The 13499-nt window shown below is 37.2% G+C and overlaps 1 protein-coding gene across 4 annotated transcripts in view; it reads left to right on the top strand.

Moving 5' to 3' along the window:
* Positions 1-13499, top strand: part of NIPBL (NIPBL cohesin loading factor) — a 151681-nt gene that overhangs the window by 86603 nt on the left and 51579 nt on the right. For all 4 annotated transcript variants that reach the window (XM_063128144.1, XM_063128143.1, XM_063128146.1 and 1 more), the window contains 2 exons: positions 6396-7904; positions 12662-12844. In XM_063128144.1, the coding sequence (XP_062984214.1) occupies positions 6396-7904; positions 12662-12844 (1692 nt within the window). The remainder of the gene's footprint in view (positions 1-6395; positions 7905-12661; positions 12845-13499) is intronic.

Here is a 13499-nt window from a genome sequence, read left to right as displayed (position 1 = left end):
GATACAAAGTTCCATCTGAAAAAAATGTAAGAGGGTCACTACCATTTAAAATAATTTTTAAAAGAAATATTTTTCAGATTTTTTTTTTGCAAGGGGGAAAGTTTTAAAATATTTTTTAGAGAGGGGTTTTGGATTAGAGGGGATTGAAAAATGAGATTCCCAGAGGAAGGAAGGAAGTTTCTAGTGTAGTGTAAGAAGGATATGGAAAGGGAAAATATGGAATGGGCAACTCCTGGGTTGGAGCAGGTATAGCTCCATCACAGTGGCTCACATGCAGAGTTACCCCTCAAAGGGGAGGTGATGGAGGAAGAATATATAATGTGCAGCAGCTCCTTCCAATAGAGCAGGTTGAGCTCCATCACAACAAGGGCTGAAGTCAGAGCACTCAAAAGCTCCTTAATGGGGCAAGGCAAATCATTTCCTCATGGGAGATACTGTGAAGGGAAAAGTGAGGAGAATAATAGCCAGATTTCCTCCATGCAGGCTCTGACTTCTCCTTCCTGAATAGGTATTAAACATGCTTGGAATTGGGAGAGGAAGGTGAGCAAATTGTTTCTTTCACCTCAGGACGCTCCTAGTTGGGGCTGTAATCAGGTGGAGTGTTCCAAGCAATTTCCCTTTTCTCTATCTGGACTATTAACTTTGCCTCCTGTTCAGAAGTGTAAAGTTGCATTTTACTGTGCTCCTCTCCTTTTCTGCTCTGCCCTGCTGAACAGGTGCACAACAGCATTGAGGTCAAAAATCTTGCTGGACATGTGCAGATAGCAGCAACAAATGAAGCATGCCAAGCAGCTTGGGATGATGGTGGTAGGCAGAGCAGTCAAGATTGACATATCTCCCTGCAATCTATCAATAGATCGCAATCAGTTCTGTCTGCCTTTGAGTGAAGAGATAAATGGAAATGCCAAATGCTTGTTCAGTATTGGAATATCTATGTAGCCTTGTTGCATCTTAGTATTAAAGCATTTTTAGCAGCATTTACTTACCATATGCTTTATTGATACATGTGAAGACAACTTATTTCAAACAAATGAGATGCAAACATACAGAAATGTTTCAATACTAGTAAAGCAATCATTGGTATGAATGATTATGTAAAGGCATGCTTCTCCAAAAGCTGCTTGAGCACTAGTTTCTACATTGGAGGCTCATTCTGAACACATTGTTGTTGTTGTTAAATCTGTACTTTGTATATACAGTTCATTAGTTTATTTTCTCAGCTATAACTAACTATTTAGCTCAAATTAGAATTATTGCACGCTTTAAGATATTTATAAGCAGTATTTGCTATCAGGGTAAAATATTCTTGAATTTAGTCTGGGGTTAGCCAAAACAATTTGGTTTTAGCTATTCTGTTGACTGGTTAAGATGATCCTGCTGCCTATGTTACTATTGTTACTGCCATGCTATGATCTGTATCACATGTATCGTTCCACAGTCCCAGTGTTAAAGATCATTACGATTAAGTATTTGCCGTAGGACACCACCACTTGAATCAACCTTGGAGCCTCCAGATTCATGGCAAGGAGGAGCAACATTAGCCGCTCTCTGCCCCAATCTCATGGTGGGGATTTTGCCAAGAAGGGAGATAATGGGCTGCAGCTGCTTGCTGTTTCTCCTTGTTGGGGTTTAGTGGCTAGCTTTGGTCCATGACCAGAAGGAACAATTGAGCTGACTTGTCCAAGGAAGCAACAACTGAGTTATTATTATTTATTTATATAGCACCATCAGTGTACATGGTGCTGTACAAAGTAAAACAATAAAATAGCAAAACGCTGCCACATAGGCTTACATTCTAATAGAATCATAAGTAGTGTTTCCTACTACTACTGTCATTAAGAGTAGCAGACCTGGTGCTGGGCAATGAGTACAATATGCATATGCCCCGGAACTGCTATATTAGTGGGAAAGGTCTCAGGTGTCTGTCTCATTGCTATAGTAAAAGGAATACCTCCCATAACAGTGGGATTGGGAAGCTGTGAAATAAATGACTCTATGGGAAGGGCAGAAATCGGGGGAGAGATTCAGGCACCTCTCACATTTGAATGAAGCACTGAGAACATCTTGCCTCAGTGACCATGAAATTTGGTTCCATCACTGCTGTAGTGCAGCTACAGTGACAATGATGGAAAACTGTTGCCATAGCTGGAACCTATTTTAACTCCAGAACAGAGAAGGTGATGCCAGTTCTGAAGCTTTCTTAAAGGAAGAAGGAATTTCAGTTCAGTTTTGTGTGACACAGTTGTAGTCCAGTGTTCAGTGGCAAAATTTCACTGTGTACAAAGTTAACGTTCATTTGTTCTCTGTTAAATCTACCAAAGTGACATGCTTTGTAATGCTCTTGATTTAAATATCCTTATGGCTGGTTCAGCTTATAATTTAATATTTTTAGAAACACAGAATTCTTAGCAATTCTTGCTTACTAGGAACGAGCAAATATATTTATTTATTTATTTATTACACTTATATACCGCCCCATAGCCAGGGCTCTCTGGGCCGTTTATAGAAATTCTAAAATTAAGATAAAAATGAGTATACAAAATTTTAAATTCTAAAACACAGAACATACACACATAAAGCATTAAATATGCTGCTAGACACTGCTCAGTCACTCTTGATTGGCTCCTCCTGCCAGCGGGAGTGGTTAAACAAATGAAAGATATTATTATTAATTTATTTATATACTGCCCCATAGCCGAATCTCTCTGGGTGGTTTACAAAAATCCCATCTGCGGTTTGTTTACTGTTATGTCCATAGCAGGCTCTCTGGCTTGTTGCTCTCCTATCAAGCCTGAATCATCAGCCAAAGTTTGTTTGAGCTTATGATTCTGGCTTGCCAGGAAAGTAATGTCAGAGATCCTGGTTTGGATATAACAGCTAACGAACCATGTATGGAGGTTTCCTGGCTTTCCTGGTATGTTTAGCCTGCTCCCACTGGCAGGAGGAGTCCCAACAGGTATGATTGAGCAATACGCACCCACATTTTTGCTTGTTCCCAGTAAGCCAAAATTCTCAGCAATTCTGGCTTCCTGTGACATCTGAACCAGGCCAGTGTGTAGTGCATTTTAATCTTATTGATGGAATGTAAAGTATTGTCAAATGGTCTTCTAAAATCTTAATTGCTTGTTAATCAGTAATATTGGAATGAAGGGAAATGCATTATTTGCATGGCAAATGCTTTTTACATGGCTTATTTTTTTTTCTCAAAGAAAGCTTAGCAGTCAGCATGGCTTTATTTAGAACAAATCTTTCTAGACCTAATTACTTCATTGATTTAATTGAATGTAACATGTTTAATAGCTCATTACAACTGAATTGTTCTTTATCTGGATCATAATAAACTTTTCACCTAACCGGATGATGTCCTTGCAAGATAGCTTGGGAAATATTTATTACAAGTCACTACTATAGGATTGGTATGCTGTTTATTGAAAGTTTATGTCCATAATATAACAACAAATCGGACCATTCTTCAGCATTCTGCATGAGTCAAAACAGCTTCAATTGCTATTCAGTATCTTCATTAATTTGGGTCACCAAGTGGACAGTATATCAAATCTAAGAGTAATACAAAATAGGAGGGCTTATACTTCTTCAGAAGATAGGCTGAATTCATGATGATCTGAAACTGAGAGCTGGAAAGAAATTTAGCAAACCAAATGTAAAGTGTTTATGTATACACACACACACACACACACACACATACGTGAAAGCTACTTGGATATATTTTGGGGTCACTGGCTAGACAATATAACACCAGCAGAAGATTGAGGTTATAGGAGGTCAAAGATCATGAGTCAGTATGCATAAATGCCCAATACCATTTTTGGATGCATTAACAGTAACAGTTACATGACTGGATGAAAGTGTACTGTTAGTATCCATCACTGGTTAAGCCATGTCTGCAATTCTGTGGTGAGATAATTCCCTGCAGAAATCTAACTCTAACTTAAACATTAGGAGAAGTTGTATACACAGTTCAGTTGTAATGCAAACTGTTCAAGAGATTGTGGAGAATCTGGTCCTCAGAGTGTGTGCATCTGAGGCCTCCGTACTATACCCTTTCACAGAGCAAGGACTTGAATCATTCTTTTGAATCATGTCCTGTCTTTTTAAGACTATGAATTTCAGGCTTCTGCAGTAATTGCCAGATTCTGCTGCATGTTCAAAAATTATCCAGAATTCCACACATGAGAAATTCTCTTAATGCATACCGAAGTGAACAAAATAAAATATGTTACTTTTGTCTGTGTTATAGTATAGTCTGTGTTGTTCCTTTTGCCACCTCTAAATTAAGCTTCCCTGGATTATGTGTGATGTGAATCAGCAGTTTGATATTTGATCCAATGAAAAGTCTTAAGAATCTGGTAACACCTTTCAGAGTTCAGAGATAATTGTTAGATGTTATCTGTTTCCTTCTACTGGTATCACTCTCTGATTTTCTTCTAATCAGAAGGATTTAGTTATACTTTTGAAATATGGCATTCTACCTTCTCTTACTAAATTACTAAACTTTACTTAATTTAATTTTTATTTAGGATGGATACTGATGATGTTTGTACTAAAGTGTGTTTTACTAGTTTGCTACAATTGAAGTTCTCTTCTGATGGGCTATCACCATGGAATTCTGATACTAAACTACTGTAGGTAGCTTATTATATTTAAACTACCACTTTCACATTTTGGGTTACAAATTAATGCATACCAGGTAGGCAAAATAACAAGGATATATGCTAATCTATACAAGGTTTACGACGACGGACTGTTTTCCTTCTTGAGCTAATAGGATATTTACTGATCATGAATCAATATGAGTAGGTTTTGTTTATTCAGATAACACACAGAGAATGTTTCTAACTTGAAATCAGGTTTCTCTCTCACATGCTCAAACTGATTTGTGGAAACCAAGGTTAATCACAGTGTGGATGTACAGGGGAATTGTGAGATCCCGAACTAGTGGTCCTCTCTAGTACTTCTGCATTTCTAAAGCCTGTACAATCTCTTACAATGGTGTTGGAATTCTCCAAAATTCCCCTCTTGCCTGAACAATATTTGAATAGCTAAAGTAACTGGTTGGTTTGAATTTTGTAAAGGTTTTGTAAAGGTTTGAATTTTGGCTGGGGGTTATTAGATGGGTCTCATTTCTTCTTTTTTATAAATATATTTATGAAATGTATTGCCTGTTTTTCATTATAACATAACTTCAACACAGGGTACAACCAATAAAATACAAAATCCTTCATCTTCAACAAACAACAGCAACAACACACACACACACACTCAAACCGAGGAGAACAGTTACACAGATAAATACCAGTTTGTATTATGCAGAAATAAATAATAGAAAACCCAGTCAAATTGAACTTCAGGCAAATGCTACAACCTCAAGAGGGCATCCCCACTTGGAGTAGATAGAATCTACACTCCCGTCTTCTTTCAGTCACATGTGCTGAGTTTTTCATAATGAATTGCATGGATTTCTTCCACCCCCAGTCCCTAACAGTGATCTGAATACCTTGGAAATAGAAGACTAGACTAGATGAATCCTTGGCCTGATCAGCAACACAAATGTTTTGCACCTTATCACCTGCCAGTTTAGGGTCTTCGAGGGGTTTTGTCACCAAATTGGTGGGGATCCATCTGACAATTGTGGGTATTCTCAAGTCACTTCTTCACTGTCTTCCTAGGTTTGCCTTGGCTAGGCATGCTCAGTTCATATGCATTGTTTATATAAAGTGAATTTACTCACATGTAAGGGGCACTTCTTGTCCTTTGTATATTGTGGGGGCAGGTTTTGCCCCAACCCCTGCTTCCCCCCCCCTTGCTCATCTATCAGTTTGAAATGCATGTTGCATATCAAGAAATGAAAAGATTTTACTGTGTATTGCCTTGACTAAAATAGAATTTTTGGTACGCAGACCTGTAAAGGTTGGGAAATGCTACAAAGTCAGGAGTTTGTAAAGGCACAATTTCATCTCAAGTGTGTTTAGAAGGAATGATTTATTATCGTATTTATTCCTCAAATAATAAATGTTCAATGAATGTTGGAGAAATTGAATTCTTGCTTCTTTTCACGGATCTGTAAATGGTTCACACAAAACCTAGTACATTCCATATGAAGTTGAAGCAATTTTTATACTTTATCCGTATAGCAGTCCAAGTTTGGTTTGTAATTTTATTTTATATCATGTTTTTATACTGTTTGTTTTATACTTTGAATGGTTTTAGTTTTTGTGAACCGCCCAGGGAGCTTCGGCTATTGGGCAGTATAAAAATGCAATAAATAAATAAATAAATAATCTGTGAACATACTAAAATGCATATAATTTTCATGTGTTTTCATATGGTCATTAATATGATGAGCACTTTTAACTTATTCTTTCTTTGATCTGCAGATAAACCTTTAAAGAAACGAAAACAAGATTCCTATCCACAGGAGGCTGGAGGTGCTACTGGAGGAAATAAACCAGCTTCTCAGGAGACAGGTTCTGCGGGAAATGGGTCAAGGCCAGCCTTGATGGTTAGTATCGATCTACAGCAAGCAGGACGCGCAGACTCTCAGGCAACTGTTACTCAGGACTTGGACATCATCAAAAAGTCTGAAGAGATAAAGCAGTGTAATGATGGTTCTGTTTTTGTTCCTCAAGAAGATGTTATTGGAGTACTTAAACTAAAATCTGAAATCTATCCAGAAACTCCTAGGAAAAAGTCAGATTCTGAAAGTTTAAAGGTGGAAACGCAACACAATGAGAACAAACAAGCAGAAATGCAACAAAATGAGAGCAAAAGGATAGAAACGAAACACAGTGAAAGCAAACAGACAGAAATTAAACATGAAAGCAAACATGAGAGTAAGCAGTTGGATGTGAAACAAAATGAGGGCAAGCAGAATAATGGCAAACAGGAAATAAGGCAAAGACCTGAGACTCCAAAACAGAAAAATGAAGTGAGGCCAGATACTCCAAAACAGAAAAATGAAGGCAGACCAGAAACCCCAAAGCAGAAGAATGAAGGCAGGCCAGAGACTCCCAAACACAGGCATGAAAACAGGCGGGATTCTGGTAAATCTTCATCAGAGAAGAAGCCTGATCTATCTAAATATAAAATGGACATAAAATCTGATCCTTCCAGGGTGAAATCTGAAAGGCCTGATTCACTAAAACAGAGGCCTGATGGACGTTCAGTTTCTGACTCTCTAAGGCGTGATCATGATAACCTTAAACAAAAATCTGAGGACAGGGGTGAATCAGAGAGATATAGAGGAGATTCATCAAAGCTCAGAAGACCTGAGTATTTGAGGTCTTCAAGTAAGGGCGAGCATGAATCTAAGCATAGCATTAAATCAGATAACTCAAAAGCTGATAAACTAGAAAGAAAACACCGGCATGAGTCTGGTGAGTCCCGGGATAGGCTGTCTTCTGGGGATCAGAGATCAAGACCTGACAGCCCTCGTGTTAAACAAGAAAGTAAAAGCGATATTGGTAAATTAAGACAGGATAGACCAGGTTTTAAATCACACAACAGTAAAGATGAACGAAGGACAGATGGTAATAAAAGCAAAATGGATAGTAATAAAGCACACACCGACAGTAAAGCTGATTTTCCTAGTTATTTGTTGGGGGGCAGATCTGGGGCTTTGAAACACTTTATCATTCCAAAAATCAAACGCGATAAAGATGGCAATGTTATGCACGAAGCAAGGAAATCGGAAATTAAGAGTGAACTGAAGAACAAAGTTGAGAAGATTGGGCTTGTGGAGGATCTAAATAAAGGAGCTAAACCAGTTGTTGTTCTGCAGAAGCTTTCTTTGGATGATGTACAAAAATTTATTAAGGATAGAGAAGACAAATCTAGGAGCTCTTGTTTCAAACCTAACAAGAACAAGTCATCCAAATCAAACAAAGGTAAGACTCCCAAGTTTTTATCCATTACATTTAGTATCCTGGAATGTTTGACTGTAAATATTAAAAGGGAAAACTGTTTTGTTTATTTTGAAACCTTGATTGCAGACTTATTAGCTCATCTGTATTATACTGTATTTGTTCAGCTTATCAGAAAAAGAGTAAGTTACAATAGATACTATAGAAGTTGATTTTGCATCCTATAGAAACAGTTCGGTTTTTATTGCAGCTTATATGTGTAACCTAGTTTATGATGTGATAAATTGGGCTTTTAATTCTCAGGGGTCCTAGCTTTCACCTTTGGTGAATTATTGCATTTCTCAGAATATTACCCAAAAAACACACCTGTGGCTGCATTCACACAAAACAATAAACCAGAGTTCTTTAGAATCCTGACTAGGTGCAGTGTTAGATGCTATCCAATCATTCTAGCTTTGGTCCTCCTACCAATTGCAGTGACTATAGTAACCAGGAAGTCATCAGTAAGAAAAATCGTAGGCTTCAGACTCTGGATTGTTAGGGAAGTGACAAACCAGGAATCTGGTTCAGTCAAAATTCTAAGGTTTTTTTTTCTCTTGGTAAGATCACTGGCAGGAGGGGTCAAGATTAGTCAGCATGCATGTGCTCAATCTTGACTCCTCCTGTGCTCATAAATGGTAAGACAGTATCTTCTAGAAATCTAGTTTATTGTTTTGTGAGAACATGGCCTATGACTTGAGGCTTGGCATAATGGAACCAACTTCATTACAACAATATGAAAATTCCAGGTATGCAGTCAACAAGCTGCCTGTATCCAGGTTTCAGGAAATAATAATTATAATAATTATAGGGTCGCTTTCTCAATGCGTGCTGGAGATAAGCAGTATAAAGTTGTTAGCAGTTCCATTGTTTTTACTGTTTTTAGAATTTGATACCGTTTGATACAAATGTCAGTCTTCTATTGCAATGTGTTTTCTATATTATAATGTGTAATGTGCAAGTGAGTGTTGCTTCTAGCTTTGTCAATTGAGTCAAGCCCTAGCTCTTTTCCTGAGCCTGAAACTTATCCTTGGGGAAAATGGGGAACTACCTTATACCATGTCAGACCATTTGTCTTTCTGACTCAGTATTACCTACACTGGTTGTCAGCAGCTCTCCAGGGTTTCAGGTATGAGAATTTCCTAGACCTACCTGGAGATGCCAGGAATTGAATCTAGGACATTTTGAACATGTGCTTTACCATTGTGCTATCGCCCTTCCTAGTGCTCCAAACATCTCTGAAGCTCAACATGATGCGAGAGATGACAGTCAGAGGAGGGGCAGGATCATGGCAATGTAAAATTTAGTGGTATACTAAAGGAAGCCAAAACCTGTTACTTCTTGTTTATATCGTATAAGATGGATATGAAAGATAGATGTACTTCATTCATACATTGTCACCATGTGTGGTTGAAATCATTATCAGACTACATTTTTGATATGGGTTGTTGTGAGAGAACAATTCTTTTTTATGAATAGCAGCTACCTTGTTGATACTATTCTTAAACTAAGTTAGTGCTATCTTTATGAAAGTTTTATGTCACTGTAGACTGAGGCCAGAATCCACAGATCTGTTTAGCTATAGAGTTTGCACTCATCCACTAGTATATTTGGTTCTTCTTTGAATGGCAGACCCCCATGGTATAGCACAAACAGCCTTTAACCTCCCTGAGTTTCCAAAGCATTTTGCCATGCATTATTGGTGTGACTGCTGTTCAAGAAATTTAAGTTAAAAACAACCTTTGGGAGCATTGAACTAGTTATGTGAATCTTCAAATCCCATCTAGGAATATTTTTAAGCCATGCTAGCAAACAGCACAGTGCAAGAGGATTTGATTATATTTTGCTTACTTGAAACTTTGAAAATATTAATAGAGGACCAGATAAATGTAAAATAATGTTTTGTATATCAAGCAGAACCTATTTCAGCAATGATGTTACTTTTTTACACATTTAAAATAAAATTATTTTAAATGTTTGTTAAGCAACTTTGATGTCACATGTGTTGCTGCTGCTTAATTCCGCCTACTCCTGATTTCGGCAGACTAGCAAATATTACTCTTGGCTCGTACATTTTTTAAAAAACTTAATTCAAGGCTGCAGTAGTGGGAGAGTGCCTAATATTCTGGTGAGGACTTTCAACCCACCATTTACAACACGGTGCCGTTGAGTCCTGCCCCAGTTCTGCTGTATTCTCTCACTTATCATCGTGGGAAAGGAGAAAGGAGAGTGGAGTGCAAGGAGATTGGGCAGCTTGGTGGCTGGGACAGGAGCAATATTTTTGATCTCTGCTTCCTGGGACTATATGCTGCTTGTTGAATAAAAAGTGAGGCGGCTGCATACTGAATCCATATTGTCTTTGACCTAAAAACCCGGTAATGTTTGCTGTGTTTAGAATAACTAGATTTGGAAGGCCTAACCTACACCAAGCAGGATATTGCACTATGAAAGTGGTATTAAAGCAGTATATAAAAGGCAGGAGCCACACTACTGCTTTATAGCGGTATTGAAATGCACTAACAATGTGTCCCATTGACACATACCATGTACCTCCTTCATAGTGCTATATCCTGCTTGGTGTGGTTCCTGCCTCTTAAATACTACTTTAATACCACTTTCATAGTGCAATATCCTGCTTGGTATAGATTAGGCCTAAGAGTCCTGCACAATTTCCATATAGATCTTTGTCTCAAGTATAGCATAGAGATCGGGCAATTAATCTTACTTTAAATAAATTTAATCTTGGTTGGAGATCAATTTGTTTCATGCAGATATGATTATTTTGTTTGTTTGTTTACTTCCATTTATATGCCATCTTCTAACAACGTTCTTGGGTTGCTTACAGTATAAAAACAAGTTAAAATGCAACAATGCAGTGCAAAAGCAATAAAAATACAATACAATATTAAAACACCACCAGATAAGATCAAAGCACAGCAGTGGATAATTAAAATAAATAATCAGAGCTAAAACAATGTTAAGAGCTAAAGCAAAATAAAAGATCTTTGGTGCCAAAAAGACATTAGAGTAAGCACCTGATGGGGCTCTCTGGGAAGGGGTATTCCGTAACCTGGATGCTACTGCTGAGAAGCCCTTTCTCTTGTAGCCACCTGCCATACATATCACATGGCTGGAACATGTGAAAAAGGGCCTCTCATGAACAACTAACTCTACCAGTTTAAATGTATATATCGGCAATCAAGAAACTGAACATTATTTTTAAAAACTGTGGATCTCTAATAAGCAGCTGACTAGCCATATAAACCTAGATTAACTTCTGCAATTTTTATTACATTTCTGTTTTTAACTTGGTTTTGAAACCACTACTATGTAACACATTTTCTCATTTGTGAGCTTAGTGAACTTTTCTCAGTGATTAACATCCTTTTAAATGCATGGTATGACAAGTGTGACACATGAACATGTAATTTTATTCTAATTTAAGATTTCAAAAATGTGACTGTATAAAGTATCAATGTTTTTTGTGTTGTGGATTTGTGCAAAAAATTGCTAGATGTAGAATGCCAATCTGATAATAATGTTAATCTATGTTGAGTTGAGAAGTGGTGATGTCTTTTCTACAGAGGAGCAGACTAGCATTAGAATTATTTCACTTTATTTCTTTTTCTCAAAATCACTTAGAAAAATGCTAATCCTTTTACAGATGAATTTGAGGCAATAGTAACTGATCTTTAGAATTAGTATTCTGTATTAAACTTAAATCAAGTTTATTTAAATCTTATATAAGTCTTAAATTTGAGACTCTCAATCTTATATAAGTCTTAAATTTGAGAATACAAATCAATCTTATGACAGATGTATTCAACGTTTTTAGTCGTTGAACAATTAAGAGTGGATATATGCATCAGTTGGTCATGGTGGAAGAAGAGATGCTTGTGTAAAAATCTGTTGCCTTGCTCTAGATAGGTAAGAGTATATCACTTCACTGATGTGTTCTGTTACACAAGTGCATTCCTTCCACTGTTTGAAGCTTGCACTGTTGGAGATATTTCTCATATCTGTGGGAAAAGCCCTTTGTTTGCATAGTGTTGAGTTGCACCTCACTATGGATAAATACAACAGTAGAAGAGTGTAGAGTGCAGAAAGTTTCAATCATTTTTTTCTGTGTGGTGACATCCCTCTAGAGATAATTGCTATTGTGAATATATTAAAATGCTAATCTTATTTGCTCTTTTATCATTTATTTAATTTTGTGAATGTTTGTGCAGTATTGTTCACTTATCTGCACATGTAAGGTTGCTCTTTCTACTTTATACAGTGAATATGAATCTTGTCAACGTAACTAACATCTGTAAACCGGAAAATGACTTGAAAGTTGCCTTCACCTGCTGACACACATAACCTATTTGTGTATGCCAGTGTGAAATGAATAATGTGTGATTGCAAAGATAATGCTTTGCATTGTGCTTATTAAGAGTCTACTAAAGTAGGCCTTTTTTGAGTGAAGAAGGTGATTCAAAAACATTTTATGTTTCGTTCATTTGTTTTGTAAAGGTGAGCTCTTGGTGGTTTTTATATTTTAGTGAACATTTTGTATTTTAGAGTAAGCATAAAGTATTTTTATGGAGAATGATGTGTGTTGCTGGAGCTTTTTGTATTTGTAAGCTGCCATGGGAAACAGAATGAAAAGCCCCCCCAAAATATTAATTAGCATTAACTCGCAGATATTGATGTATTGTGTTTAGATTTATATTCACATACAGTTTACTCTTCATTGATAGGTAGCATAGATCAGTCAGTGTTAAAGGAATTACCTCCAGAACTACTAGCAGAAATTGAATCCACCATGCCTCTTTGTGAACGAGTGAAAATGAACAAACGTAAGCGTAGCACAGTAAATGAAAAACCAAAATATGCTGAAATCAGTTCTGATGAAGACAATGAAAGTGAAGAAGCTTTTGAAAGTAAGTAGAGTGGTGATTTCTCATTTTGATAGTGGTAACACACTGTTTTTGATTATATGTTTGTGGTGACTTCCCTGTCAATCTTACCAGACAAGTAAGGATCAGTTTATGCAGATGAGGCCAAGGTAGGTCTTTTCAATGCAGACAGCTGAGATTAAATGAAAGACCAAACCCAAACAGGAGTACACATTCCTAGCATGCCATAGCCTTCATTGAGTAACCAAATAAACAGCTGTTCAGTTTCTACAGTAAATCACTGTCAGATGTAGCACAGTGAGGTAGAAGCCAAATATGCTATTTGACAGTTTGAATACCTTAGAACAACTAAGAGCTGAGACAGACTTTAAGTGTTCTGTCTCCTTTCCAAGTCTAGATGTTTCCCTTGTCCATTGTTTTAATATCCTTTTTGATACGTATACATTATGCATCATACATGCCGTAAGTATAATGAGAGAAGGGTAGTACTGTATGACTTTAGTAGGCTGCCCTGTGGTATGCTGGTATTGTATGGTAACTTCTAGAGAAAAACACATCTCTGCCAAGTCACCTAGCAGAGGGTCAGTCAGTACAGGGAAAGACTTAGTTACAAGACTCATATATGGCTCATTAAACAATATTGAAACAAACGTATCCTGGGAACTCCTTGTACTGGGAG

This window comes from Elgaria multicarinata, chromosome 6 (assembly GCF_023053635.1).
Source record: "Elgaria multicarinata webbii isolate HBS135686 ecotype San Diego chromosome 6, rElgMul1.1.pri, whole genome shotgun sequence".
NCBI classification, from domain to species: Eukaryota; Metazoa; Chordata; class Lepidosauria; order Squamata; family Anguidae; genus Elgaria; species Elgaria multicarinata.
This window is presented reverse-complemented; position numbering and strand designations above follow the sequence as displayed.